The 14,986-nt window shown below is 32.3% G+C and overlaps 1 protein-coding gene across 2 annotated transcripts; it reads right to left on the bottom strand.

The window, feature by feature from the left end:
* Positions 1-8,885: 8,885 nt before the first annotated feature.
* Positions 8,886-14,481, bottom strand: LOC112751351 (sodium transporter HKT1). 2 transcript variants are annotated; one of them, XM_025800451.3, is made up of 3 exons: positions 13,062-14,481; positions 10,246-10,461; positions 8,886-9,445 (listed from the first exon to the last, which is right to left on the bottom strand). In XM_025800451.3, exons 1-3 carry the CDS (start codon positions 14,246-14,248, stop codon positions 9,247-9,249), a joined length of 1,602 nt encoding a protein of 533 aa, XP_025656236.1. In that variant the 5' UTR covers positions 14,249-14,481; the 3' UTR covers positions 8,886-9,246. The 2 variants fall into 2 exon arrangements, with proteins under 2 accessions (XP_025656236.1, XP_072073338.1); XM_072217237.1 differs by having other exon boundaries at positions 10,384-10,461.
* Positions 14,482-14,986: the final 505 nt, after the last annotated feature.

Here is a 14,986-nt window from a genome sequence, read left to right as displayed (position 1 = left end):
CGAAATTTATTGGGCTAACTTGTTAAAATATTATTTTTCTAAAAATAAATTATTTTTAATTTAAATTTTTAACTATTTATGAATTTTAAGTATAATTATGATATATAACTAACAATTGATATATAATTATAAGTTATAAACTCTAAAATGTATTTAGTATCAATTTAGATTTTTTAAATTTGTTTTGAGTTATATTTTACAAAACAGAATTTTTAACTAGGCTCATGGACTTGTTGAATTTAAATAGACTCATCAAATATAAAAATAAAAAATAAAAGATAACACACTTAAACTTAAATTATATATTTACAATATAAATCAGACTTATTAAATTAAAATTTGACTCTATTCGATCGATTTTCACCCCCTAATTAATAAAGCAAGTCAATATTTCTCATAATGGAAAAGTTTTCAATGTTCATTGTATTGTTCTTATAATATCTCGTGCGAATTTGGCCTGTGAAATAGGAGTGATAGAGGATGCAGCAACAGCACGTGAAACGTGTGCTTGCATTCTGTTAATCCAGTTGGCTTAAGTTAGTTAAATTTTCCCTTTCTCTGGAGACTTCCAACTTGCTCTACCTTTCTGTTATGTCAGTTGTCATAGTTTGTTAATAAATCCGTTAGTGAACTCTGCTTCTGCATATATATCTGATTACTATCATTGTATCCTGAGTTAGTTTTGATGAATACGCTCAATAACAATTCTTATCTTCCTCTCTAAAACTCTCAGACTCTCTGATCTTCTTCACCCTCTCCGCTGGCTTATGATACCTTTCATGGTATCAGAGCTTGCTCTACACTCAAGCCATGGCTACGTCAAATGATCCTGTTCCTGCTATGCACTCAGCTCCGACGGTAAGTGCACCAGGATTCACAGCCAATCCAATCTACATGAAGCTTGACAATGACAATTTCTTATAGTGGAAGGACCAAGTTGAAGCAATGATTGAAGAAAATGACTTACTAGGTCATATCATCGGAACAAGAATTCCACAGCAACTTCTTGAAAATGGAGAAAGCAATCCAGAATTTTAGAGGTGGAAGAAGCAAGACACGCTGTTAAAATCATGGTTACTCGCCTCAATGACAAAGCCATATACAACTCGAATGGTTGGATGCATCTTTACCTACCAGATCTGGAACAAGCTGGAGAGTCACTTTGCATCACAAGTCAAAGCCAGGGTAATACAGTTGAGGAATAAGCTCAGCAACACAAAGATTGGTGCCTCAGTGAATGACTATGTGCTAACAATCAAGAGCACGATCGATGCACTAACCTCAGTAGGAGAAAAAGTAAGTGAAAGTGAACATGTAAATGCGATTCTTCATGGCCTAACTGAAGACTATGCACCTGTACTCACATCAATTCTAATAAGATCTCAAGGAATCATAGTAGGAGAGCTAGAAGCAATTCTATTTGCACATGAAAGCATGTTGGAAAGATTTAGGAAGCCTGAACTAGATCTCCTGATACAAGCAAATGTTGCTCAATCCAGCTATACACATCAACCTATTCAAGACAATTATCAAGCCAATTTTGTCTAAAGAGGTGGCTACAGAGGTAATTTCAGAGGAAGAGGAAGATTTCAAAATTTTAGAGGAGGAAGGCAGTCACCACAGACCTATCCAGAAAGGTCAAGAACTCAGAATTACCAAAGCTATGGAAGAGCACAACAAGGTCAAGAAAGAAATATGATGCAAGAGAGGCCTCAATGCCAATTGTGCAACAAATTCAGTCACACTGCAAGATCTTACTGGCACATGTATGAAGATGACAGTGCACAATAATTCTCATACACTCAGCCTCAGTACAGAGAGAGGTATGAAAATAGACAACAACAAGATGAAAAACCAAAAGCAAACTTGAGTGGTGTTTTGGCTAACCCTGCGACGGTTCAAGATTCAATCCGGTATCCAGATTCTGGAGCCACACATCACATTACTGCAGATCCAAATAATGTGACTGAGAAGCAAAACTATGAAGGCACGGATCAAGTTGTAGTTGGAAACGGCTCAGGTTTGGCAATTCATAGCATTGGAAAAGCATATTTCAAAACAGATTTGAGCTCTAAGAAATTCATAATGCAAAAACTACTATTAGTGCCTGATATAACCAAGAACCTACTAAGTGTCTATCAATTCTGCTGTGATAACAATGTGTTCTTTGAGTTTCACTTTCATGCCTGTTTTATTAAATCTCAGGATACTAAAAAAGTAATTCTACAAGGAGATGTGGCAAGAGGCATGTATAGGCTTCTGAATCTACACACTGATCATTCTCCCTCTGCACTTATCAGTTCAGTCGAGGCACACTCCTAGAAATACATGCTTTGGCATGCTAGGCTTGGGCATGCCTCAGCCAATGTAGTTACCAAAGTCCTGAAATCCTGTAACCTTTCAATTTCACCAAATAAGTCTCTGTGTAGTTTATGTTGCATAGGAAAATCTCATACTTTACCTTTTCTCAAGTCTGAGTCTACTTACAATGCTCCTCTAGAGCTTGTGTATTCTGATATTTGGGACCCTGCTCAACTTTCTGTTTCTAATGGACACAATTACTTTGTCAATTTTATTGATGCCTACTCTAGATATACCTAGTTATACCTTATTAGAAGTCGAGCTCAATTAAAATCATTTTTTATGCATTTTAAACACATGGCTGAGTTACAATTGAATGCTAAGCTAAAAGTGTTTCAAAGTGATAATGCAGCAGAATATGTAAGTCTCTCAAAGTCACTATATGAACAAGGCATAGTTCACAGGTTCTCTTACCCTCACATTCATCAGCAAAATGGCACGGCTGAAAGGAAGCATAGACACGTGGTTGAGATGGGACTGACCATGCTTGCTGCAGCCTCACTTCCCATCAAATACTGGGGGGATGCTTTTACAACAGCTGCTCAAATCATCAACATTCTGTCTACACCAGTGCTAGATGACATGTCACCTTTTGAAAAGTTGTTTGGCAAGAAACCACAGTATGATAGCCTAAAAGTATTTGGCTGTCAATGCTTCCCACACCTAAGACCTTACAACCAAAACAAGCTTCAATTCAGATCAGCAGCATGTGTTTTTCTAGGACATAGCAGCAGGCATAAAGGATACATGTGCCTAACCAGCTCAGGCAAAGTAATAATTTCTAGAAATGTCATTTTTTATGAAGAAACCTTTCCTTTCAAGGTTCCACGTTCAGAGTTCAACACTGAAAATAAGCAACCTCAAGAATCCATCTTCTCAACTCTACCACCTTTACACATCATACCTAAAAACCCTGCTCCTATACCTAATCTGTCAATTACAAGCAACTCAATGTCACCATCCCTTAATGCCTCCCCAGCCATAGATGACCAAATTCCCAATTGCACCTCCTCTGACCCTACCTTACCAACACCATTCCAACCATATCTATCAGCTACACACAATCCAACATCACCCTCTCTCATTGCTACCACAGCCACAAATAACCAAAACTCTCTCACCTCCATCCATCCTTCACATACAGCCCAATCTGATATACCTATCTCTGTTCCCATCTCAGACCCAGAAGCACTACTACCCTGGACCTTAGACACAAACCCTTCTGACTCTCTTAATGTAGCAACAAACCATCACCCTATGGTTATAAGGAGCAAAACTGGCACCTTAAAACCAAGAGCCTTCCAAGCAAGTATCGAGCCCAGAAGTGTGCAGCAGGCATTAGCTGATCCAAGGTGGAAAGAGGCTATGGATGCAAAGTTTCAGGCCTTGAAAAAGAACAACACTTGGACACTAGTACCACTACCAGCTGGCAGGAAGCCCATAGGCAGTAAATGGGTGTATAGAGTCAAATACAATGCTGATGGAAGCCTGCAGAAATACAAGGCACGCCTGGTTGTACAAGAGTTTTCCCAAAGACCAGGTTTTAATTTTACTGAGACCTACAGCCCAGTAGTGAAGCCAACTTCTATTCGGATCATACTCTCGATTGCACTAGCAAGAGACTGGCCAATTCGACAAGTTGATGTAAATAATGCTTTTCTACATGGTGAGCTCACAGAGGATGTTTACATGAAGCAGTCACCAGGTTATGTTTCAAATGACAGCACCATGGTCTGCAAACTCATTAAAGCACTCTATGGCCTAAAGCAGGCACCTAGGACTTAGTATCATAAGCTGTCCTCAGCCTTTAAAGATCTCAGTTTCTCTCCCACCAAATAAGATGTCTTAGTCTTTGTGCAGCAAATAACCACCTCAATCACCTATGTACTAATCTATGTTGATGATATAATTGTAACTGGAAGCTCATCAGAAGTCATTACTACAGTCACTAACAAACTCAACTCAGCCTTTGCACTAAAAGATATGGGAGAGTTGCACTATTTTCTGGGCATTCAAGTGACCAAGACTGATGATGGAGGACTAATACTGGCTGCAAAGCGTGCTCGACACCACTACCATCATCCTTAAAGATTCAAGCTAGGGGGTGGAGTTTGACGACCCCCACTTATATCGATCAGTGGTAGGCAGTCTCCAATACTTAACTGTAACCAGAACTGAATTAGCTTTTAGTGTGCACAAAGTTGCCTAATTTATGCAAGCACCACTGGAATCACAATGGAAGCTGGTAAAGAGGATACTACGATATGTTAGTGGCACTGCCACCTATGGCCTCAAGCTGCACAAGGATCCGTCTATGAAAATAACAGCGTATTGTGACTCAGATTGGGTTGGTGATCTAAATGACAGAAAGTCAATTGGTGGGTTTTGTGTATATTTAGGAAATAAATTGGTCTCTTGGCACTCAAAGAAACAAGGAGTGGTAGCTAGATCAAGCACAGAAGCAGAGTACAGGGCACTGGCACACTTAGTAGCAAAGCTGATTTGGGTTAAAGGCTTGATAGGAGAATTGAAGTGGTCAGTTCAAGAGGCTCCTATGGCGTATTGTGACAACCAAAGTGCTGTACTTCTAGCAGCAAATCCAATTCTGCATTCAAAGACGAAACATTTTGAGATAGACCTGCATTTCGTTAGGGATTGTGTCTCAAGCAAGGCTATCCAAGTGAGTCATGTTCCAAGTTCGGTACAAATTGCAAACACTTTCACCAAAGCTTTCCCCTCCACTGCGTTCCTTCATTTCAAGGACAAACTCAAGGTGCAGAATTTAAAAAATTCAGCACTATTGAGTTTGCGGGGGCATGATAGAGGATGCAGCAGTAGCACGTGAAACGTGTGCTTGCATTCTGTTAATCCAACTGGCTTAAGTCAGTTAAATCCCCCCTTTCTCTGGAGACTTCCAACTTGCTCTACCTTTCTGTTATGCCAGTTATCATAGTTTGTTAGTAAACTCGTTAGTGAACTCTGCCTCTGCTTATATATGTGATTACTATCATTGTATTCTGAGTTAGTTTTGATGAATATGCTCAATAACAATTCTTCTCTTCCTCTCTAAAACTCTCAGACTCTCTGATTTTTTTCACCTTCTCTGCTGGCTTATGATACCTTTCAAGGAGAAAGTGTGATAGCAAAATAATTAAATAAAATCCCAAGTGCCAATAACACACAAATTCAACAACTATTTGCACTTTTTAATTTTTAGTTTAAGTCCTTGTTTAATTGGAATGAAATAAAACAAGAAAATAAGAAATAATTTTTTATTAATATTAAAACATAAATATAAATAAAAAAATATTTGATTAAATTCAAATATATATATATATATATATATATATATATATATATATATATATATATATATTAAACTACATGAAACTCCAAAATTTAGCATTTCCTTAGGGGATGTTAGGGAGTATTTTTATTTTTATCTTTTTGGACCGGTTTAGGAATTAGTATTTCTTCTCCATTTTATTTTAGTCATTTTATTTTTTTAATTTTTGAGCGGTGGCTTTTCTTCCTGTTCCTGAATGAAAATTTCATTGAATAAGCCGAACACAAATGTGGGAGTGAAATAAATAAGAGCCGCTGCAAGCAGCCCACGTTGAACACAGAAAAAAAAAACACAATCAAGTCCAAAAAAAAAAGAATTCTAAAATGAATTTGAAAATTTTTATTGTATAAATTGATAGTGCTATTCAGTCCAAAAAATCCATTTGTACCCTTTTTTTTTTACAATAATTAAATAATGTTTGATTTTTAAGAGCTATCAAATCCCTTTAAAATCTTCAACAAAAGATGCTAGCACTATTCTAAACTAAGCAAACAAAGTGATATAATTATTTTTCTCTAGCAGTGGCAATCAAAATGTATTCTATTTTTTTTTTATGTTTTTAATTAATATTGTAAGTTTTTATCTACGTACTTAACAAGTTTTAAATATTTACTTTAGTTAACATATTTTTTATTTTCCAGTCATCATATGCCCCGCTAAAAAATGCAAGTTAATATAATAGAAGTTGATGTTAAAAAATTAATGAGAAAAAAAAAAGCCACATTCTTGTTGACAGAAACTTAAAAGTGAAAAAAAAAAAAAAAAAAAAACTCCACTGCTGTTAGATATATATTCTTGTGAAAAAGTGAAAATGCTCTAATAGCATCATAATTGGCTCAAAGTGGGTATTTGTAATAAAAAAAGAGTCCACTAGCAAATATTACTAGATACAAAACTCTTTTAGTAGCATTATTGGTTAATCATCAAATAAAGAGAGTGGATTTTACTGAGGTTTTTAGTCCAATGATAAAATCAACAATAATTTTGATATTTTTAACGTTAGTTATCTTATATAAGTGGCTAATTCTTTGATATAATTTCAAAAATACTTTTTTTTTAATGGCGAATTGAATAAAATTGTGTATATGAAACAACGAACCTCTTGATTTTTGTAATGGAAATTTTGATCAAGCTTGTAAATTAAATAGAGCAATTTGTGGTTTATTAGTTTATTAATAGGCACTAATATATTTGTTAATTTATTTTTTACAAATTGGAAATTATAATAATAAATGAGGTTGATGAGTTTGAAAAATTTCAAATTAAATTGATGATGATCAAACATTATTAATTATAAAATTATTAATTTGAATTTTAATTCATATTTGCTAATCAAAATTTTTGTTGCTTGCAGATTTTGGTTTGGGCTAAAAGAAACAATTAATAAGCCCAATGTGAAATTAGAATTTAACTTTGGTACAAAAATGGTTTAATATATGTGGCTGAATTAGTAATGTATTAGTTGGGATAGATAATTGAGAAGCAGGTCCAAATTATTTCTTTGGTAAAAGACTAAAAGGATTGGCCCGAATTGAAAAGAAAGAAGGAGGAAAATCTGCATGCTTTGTTTGGTTACTTCTCTCTCTCTTTAGTTGGAATTCAAATTTTTATGAAATAACCTTAATTGCCTTGGTAACATAAGAGAAAAAATGCAAAAGTGATTTGATGGCAATTAAATGTGTGCTACACGTTACAAGGCAGGAAAGAAAGGAAAGTGGATTTTTAATTAAATGTAATAGATTTTAATTTCCTTCTTTAGTTCATTTGGAAGCCTTTTTCACTCTTCTCTTTCTTCTCTCTCAGACTTTCGGTCACTTCACAGAGGAAATATGAAAGCTAAGGCAAACTATCAGAAAGAAGAAGAAGCTAGTAGTAAGGCCATTGTGATGATGGCATCAAGAAAAAGAAAATTTGAAGTATGGTGTGGCTGAGATTTTTACCACAAAAGGCAAGATGTGGTGAAGTAATCTCAAGCCTTCCATGACCAAAAATGGTGGAGATCCATTCGGTCAGAGAAAGAAGATCCTTGGAGGCATGGCTCGTCTCTTCCTTTGCTCAACCACTACAGGAGGTAGCTACTGTAGCTACGTGGAAGATGAGGCAGAGGATAAGAGCAGGAAGAGCTGTCATCATCAAGAACTCATCAAGGGCCAGAAATCCGTCTTAGAGAGCAAGTCAAGATGGAAGGCCCGAATTGATGAAGCTTGGTGTGAAGGAAAGACATAGAAATAATTGCATGTTGAGTTTTACATTCGGTTTTCTCTCATCTCTCTCTGGTCGAACCGGTTTTTGTTTGAAGAAGAAGAAGTTTAGCTTAGTTCAATAGTTTCAACCGTGGAGGCTTCCCCTTCTATAAATAAGGGAGAACAACCAGAGCTTGAAGCAAGGAGTCAAGAGTGCAAAGCACAGAGTTCTCATAGCTACCTAAACTAACAGAAGTTCTCCTCCTTCAATGTTCTTCATTTTGTATTTTTCTGTTTAGTTTTGTCTGTCTTAAGTTTCATGGAAAAAGGCAAACAGTGAGGTTTGTAAGAAAAAGCCATAGAGCGGAAAAAGGCAGAGTATACAAAATTAAAAGAAAAAAGTCATAGATATCCTAGAAGTCCTTTGTACATCTGTGTTGTATTTCATGATTCTGTGGGAATCCCCTTGTAAGTTGGGTTAGCACTTAGCAGTTGAAAGCTTGATAGGTGACCAAGTCAAGTTTAGGATTAGGGTTAGATTCTGGACTTGTCCCGAATAGGAAGGGTAGTTTCTAGGGAGAATTATTGTATATAATCATGATGATTATAGTGAAATTCCATCATTTTTGTGATGGAGACTGGATGTAGGGTGTACTGCACTTAGCAGCTGAACTAGGATTCTTCTGTGTGTGATTTTCTCTCTCTACTCTATTCAAATTCTGATTCTGTTCGAAGGAGACAAAATTGAAAAATATCTCCTCATTGATTACGAGACAAAAAGAAAAAGTCTCTTGACCAGTGACGAGACAAAAAGCAGAAATATCTCCTGAAACGCTTTAAAAGGACAGCAAGTGTTAATAAACAAAAAGAGGCTAAGATTCAACCCCCTTTCCCTTAACCACTGATAACCATCAGAGGTTAATTAATAATTAAAGTATTAATTTCTTTGCTTTTAAAATGTCTTTTCATCATAGAAATAAATATATATAGCTGAGTAGAAAAATCATACATGCTATGCATTCCACACATATTTTTTTTGTTTTAATTTTTACAAGAGGAGAAGTTTTGTGGAAAAAAGACAAAAAAAAAAAAGAAAAAAGAAAAAGGACATTAAAACTAGGACATACAAGTTGAGTAAATAGAGATGCTTCTTTTACTACTTTACATGGAATCTGACGTTGTGCAACTATACAAGGTCTAGGATCACTATCACAAAATCTCGTACAAGTTCTAGAAGCTCTTTATTGATTCCACCATAAACGAGTATATAGTATAATATTATGATGATTATGATAACGTATGTGGCAATTGTTGGAGCAAATTAATAATTAAATTGTGGTGTGCTATATATATTAGCTAGGATAGGTCCCAAGCTTTGCCACCTTTCATATTGAATTTCTTGAGCCTTCCGAAGAACATGACAAGAATAAGGATGAACTTGCCTTTGTTGCTCCATTTCCCAGAAAATCCAACCCATAAATCTTTGCAACTACCATTCGCTTTCAATTGCCTTCCGCAGCTATATCCCATTGAGAAACCTACGTTTCCATATGCACTGCACAATTCAAAACAATTTTTAATACTTGTTAATTGGTATTATTTATCATAATATTTCTTAATTTGTAGAAATATATATAAACACTAATTTTCTCTGATATTATTTAAGTTAGGTAACATTTAATTTCCCCTGTGTTTTATAAACTGTGTTACAATGGTCTTCTTTATAATTTTGTATAGGCATGACAAGATAATTAATAAGCAATAGGAACTAATTTTTATTAGTTAATATTAATTAATTTATTATTGTAATTTTTTTTTAAATTTAGAGTTTAAAATTATGATTTAAGATCTAGAATTTAAATTTTAAGATTTAAAATTTAGAATATAGAATTTAGAATAAAAAAAAATTAGCTGTCCAGTTGAACTAAAAAATTTATATTATTATCGTCAAATTTAATAAGAGGCTAGTGTAATTTACTCAATTTTTTTGTATTTTATATTTTGTTCATTATGTTATTTTCAACTTCTCTCAATATAATTTTAAGTACAATAAATAATTAATCTAAAAATTAAGAATTAGTAACTGAGTTATCAAATAAATATATTTTAGTAAATAAAAATTTATAATCAATATTATTTTAAATTAGTATGCAAATGATTAAAATGACAAATATTATACTATAATCCAAATAAAGTGTAAAAATGGGTTGTTCAGGATAACTTAATATAACCATTTAAAATTGATTAGATAATATAAAAAAAAAATAAAGGAATCAATTCAATAAAAAAAAATATTAATAGTTGAGAAAGAATATATATATAAGTGAAGAGAGAAAAGAAATAAAAGTGGCATGCCTGATGACTTCTATGGTGATATTCAAAACATTAAAGTTGAGAGGATCCTCTCTCAGGCTTTTGTTCTCAGTGATGCAAATCAAAATAATAAAAATAACCAAATATGAAAGTTGAGACAACACAAGGCACTCCACTAGCCTTCTTTTGTCTTTCTTGGCATCATTTTCGGTCTCGTGGTCCATTATGGGCAAGAATGTTGTGTATGGTGGAAGGTACCTGATTTCCATACCCATAACAATCAATATCAAATTATTATTATTAGGAAAAGTATAAGTAATCAACAATTTTTTTGAACAATGTGTGAACAATGTGAATTAATAGAGTTAAAAGAATAAATTTAATTAATAGTATTAAATTATGTTGTATTGTATTTTTATTTAATTGGTGGTTGTTCGTGTTATTCAAGATAGTCATTGTTTACCTAACATTTCTCTTATTATTATTATTATTATTATTATAAGTTTAATTAACCTGAAAAAAACCCCTCCACATGTTCATAGTTTTATATATTTCTTGATTCTTGAAAAGCCAATTAAAATTATTGCATTATCAATTTTGATTTTTTTAAAAAAGAAATCATGATCAAGAGTGAGATTTTCAAGATAATTTATAAAATTCCCACTGCCTTAATTTCACAAACTGAATATTGACCATTTTGATAAATTTATGTACGTATGGTTAATAATCATATCTTAAGTAAGCTCCTTTAGATATATTCTAATACTGACTCACCAAATCTAAAAATATATTCCAATTCCATATAAGTGGGAGGATAGAATTTATGCAAAACAATCAATAGAGAAAATAAAAGGAATATATCCATAATATTTTTGCTCTCATATGCTTTTAGCAAAAAAAGAAAAAGAAAAAAGAAGGGGAAAAAAAGGTTCTATAACCGAATCTAGTGTGGAATATTGCTAAGTGCAGTGAAAAGGAAGCTAAGGTTATAGATCTTGTTGATTAGCACACAATAATAATTTACTAGGGATATCTGGTCTGGTCATTATCTAGTTGATGAAGAAAGCTAAGAAACCCTTGAATATTCTTCATTTGTCCTAAGGAGAAAGCTAATAATATGATATATGCATTATATTAAGGTGAAAACTCAGGTACGGTCAACTTCACGTGAAGTTGATACCTGAGAACTGTTAAATGATTTGATTGATTTGACTAAATTTTCATCTAACGACTCTCAGATATCAACTTTACGTAAAGTCGGCTTCATCTGAGTTTTTACCTTATATTAATTTAAGTATTTAACATCATCTCCTCTATATGTATGTATCTTTAATAAACAGATTATTTAATGTTTCTAAATATAAAGTTTTTGTATCAAACTAGCAAAGAAATCCAAGAAAACTAAAAGAAAAATGAAATAAACCTATTGGGCTGTGGGTATGAATATTAGTATAATTAAGGACATATCTGAGGCAATGCTGAGATCACTTAATTGTAATTTTGTTTCTAGAAAATCTAACTCAATTGCCACACATTATGTTAGCATTGGGTAAGAGAAAAATTAGGTGGCAAGTAACTAATCATAGTAATTATTAAGCTATAAGTTTTTCTCATTAATTTCACGTCCAATCAAGCAATATATAATTAATGTCTATAGAAACAACATATAATGAAGACTACTATTCTAATATATATGTTATCTCTCTGCATAGGGAAGAAAGGGTAGTGCTTTCATTTCAATGACTCAGTGTGACTTATCTTGTAACACCAATATGTTTTGTTTTTTTTTTTTTTTATTGTTATAAAAAAAACTCTAATAGAATCATTAGAATGAGACTAAATTATTGGTTAATTAGAATATAATAATTTTAAAAATTATGTATTTAGTATTAAACAAAGGAACTCAATAAATATGTTTTCCCTCTGAAACATGATATTAACATTTTTTCAACTTATTTTTGGTGGAATACTAGGTATTATCAAAGGGGCAATATGAAAAAAAAGCATGAAAAACAGAAAATATAATATAAATTTTGCATAATTTTGACAAATATGTTAGTTTTTGTCTATATAAGAAATGATGAGTTTATACAATATAGGCAAAAGTTATTGTTTTTAATTAATAAGTTAAGGTTTTGAAAATATCAATCCATTGGATTCGGTTAGTGTAGAAGATAATTTAGTTAGGTACTCAATCTATCAATATATAATAATATAGTTTAAACACCAATGGTAATAAGCTAAGAAAGCATGTGTTCTAGACTCTTAGAGATATAATAATTAATAAGCTCATTTGTATGGAATATAGTTATTATTGGATTCTTGATCAACATAGTGTTTAGTTATTACCGAATCATATACGAATTCCAGTGTAAATAAAGTTCAGATAAAATTCAATGGTAAATGAAATAGTATGTTGATATATATGAAGCACATCTATTATGGTAATCATTATATTATATATTCATATAAAAAAAATAAAAAATTAGTTTAAAATACATTAAAATTATTTTATTTTATATATCTTAATTATAGTTGAAATAATTAAATAATATTAAATATAATAAATATATAATTATAAATATTACATACATAAAATTATAGATATTAAACTAAATAAGATAATTTTATATTATTGTTTCCTTGAATAATATTATCATATTCTTATAATGTTATAATTAGTAAGTTCATCTTAAAATAGAAATACAAAGACATTGAATTAAAATAAATAGACTTATTTAATTTACATTTATCTTATTTTAACTTTTTTCTCGCAACACCTCTGAATTTTTTGTATGAAAAAAATTAATATATACATACATAAGGCCTTAATAATTTATGAAAAGAAATAGACTTACATCATGACAACGAAGAGAACCAATATGGCTGAAGAGATGGTAGAGAGATCAAAAACGGATTCACCAGAATGTCTAGCATTTGTGATTTGAAACAAAGACGCTACAAATTTCTGATAAGGATTCAAACCATCCATGATTTGTGTTCCCCACTCCATGGAACAAAAAATCACAAATTGAATTATATTGAACCCTAAAACGGTAGCAACAAGTAGCCAAGAATGAAGGGGAGGTAGCAAATGACCAAAACCTATTTCCTTTGAATTCTTAAGCAAGTATGAAAATTCCTCTCTTTTGGTAATTTTCTCAAGAACCCAAATCACAAACCTCAAGCATGGTGCATATAAGGTGTTACCAAGAAGGATATATGGGAGAATAATAAGAAGAAGGCCAGAATTCTTCTTGAAAACTATCATATTTTCATTTGTGGGGACATAGCCACAACTTGCAAAAGTTGAAACTATGGTGAATAAAGAAAATGTTAGGGTTTTGATACCTTTTTCTCTAAGTACTTGCTTTGCACTAGGAATGAAGCTCATGTACATAGAAACCAAGAAAGTTCCAACAAATTGAAGCAACAAAAAGTAACCTAAAACTACATGACTCAAATACTTAAGGGAGTTAGACCTAAGTAGCATATCTTTATTGTTATTATAGGAGACTATTGTTGTGCCACTTGGAACATTGTTATTATTATTATTGATACCATTGACATCATTGACTTGTTTATGGTCTTGTGATGAGTGATGATTAGGAATAGAAACTAAGCCAAGCTCAATTTGATCATTGACCACTTTTATTGGAAGACTATTTTTCATAGAAGTGGATGAATTATTATAATTGTTATTATTACTGAACCTAGCAAAAATAAGTTCTAATAAGGAAGTGAAAACCTCACCACCAACAAACATAAGAAAGGTCATGAGAATGAGTTGAGAGTTAGAGAAAACTTCCATTTCTACCGCCGTCATGCTAGACACAGTAGAGGTAGAAACAGAAGTATAAAAAAGGTCAAAATCATTGGGCTTAATATGAGTTCTTGTCTTTGATATCTTGAGACCCAAGTAACCAAAAAGAGAAAGGATCATGAAATAACAAAGTTGAATGAAAAATGAGCTGAAGTTGAGATGAAAATAAGGGCTACTACAAAGATGTTGTAGCTTTCTACCAAACAAGGAAAAGTTCATCATTTTGTGTTTCTTCAAATTGAAGGTGGGAACTTTTGATGGCAACTTGGAGTGGGAATTGAAGGAATTTATAAAGGCATTGGGGAAGGAGCAATGATATGTGCTATTTCCTGTTCATGATGTGGGGCTCTCCAATTCCATTGTTGGTAGCAAGTGATAGGCCTTTAAAAAGAAGAAGCATATTATTGTAAACATGCAAGTATATAATAAATTCCTAATTCCTCATGGAATAAAAAAAAAAAACAAAATCTTTAATAAACATCATAAATGTGCATCTTAGTGCAAAACTGTAATGTTGACATGCTTACAATGCTTATACACAAGGGATCGATGGGGAGAGAAATTTATCTTAAAACCACTTGTTTTTGAAAGTTTAAGGGGTTTTTTTTTCAATTTATCTTATATTAGAATCAATTTTTTTTAACGGTAATAAAAATCAAATTCAATATATTTTGATAGTAGAGATTCTAATATTATGTCATAAAATAACTTATTTCAAACGTTTTAAAATTTTAACTTAAGCTGTTAAGTAAAAGTACATAAATAATTGTATATCTAATAAATTTTTGAATAAAACTCTGCATCTAAGTCATAACTCTAATCAAGTCCAATCAAGTATTTTAAATTTACGCATGCATGTTTTACTACTGTCACAGCGTCACTTGTTCTTCTTCTTTTAAATTCGTGCACATAGGTTCTTCTTTTTCTTTTCGTTATCTTTCTTTCATCACCTACAACACC

This window comes from Arachis hypogaea, chromosome 15 (assembly GCF_003086295.3).
Source record: "Arachis hypogaea cultivar Tifrunner chromosome 15, arahy.Tifrunner.gnm2.J5K5, whole genome shotgun sequence".
NCBI classification, from domain to species: Eukaryota; Viridiplantae; Streptophyta; class Magnoliopsida; order Fabales; family Fabaceae; genus Arachis; species Arachis hypogaea.
This window is presented reverse-complemented; position numbering and strand designations above follow the sequence as displayed.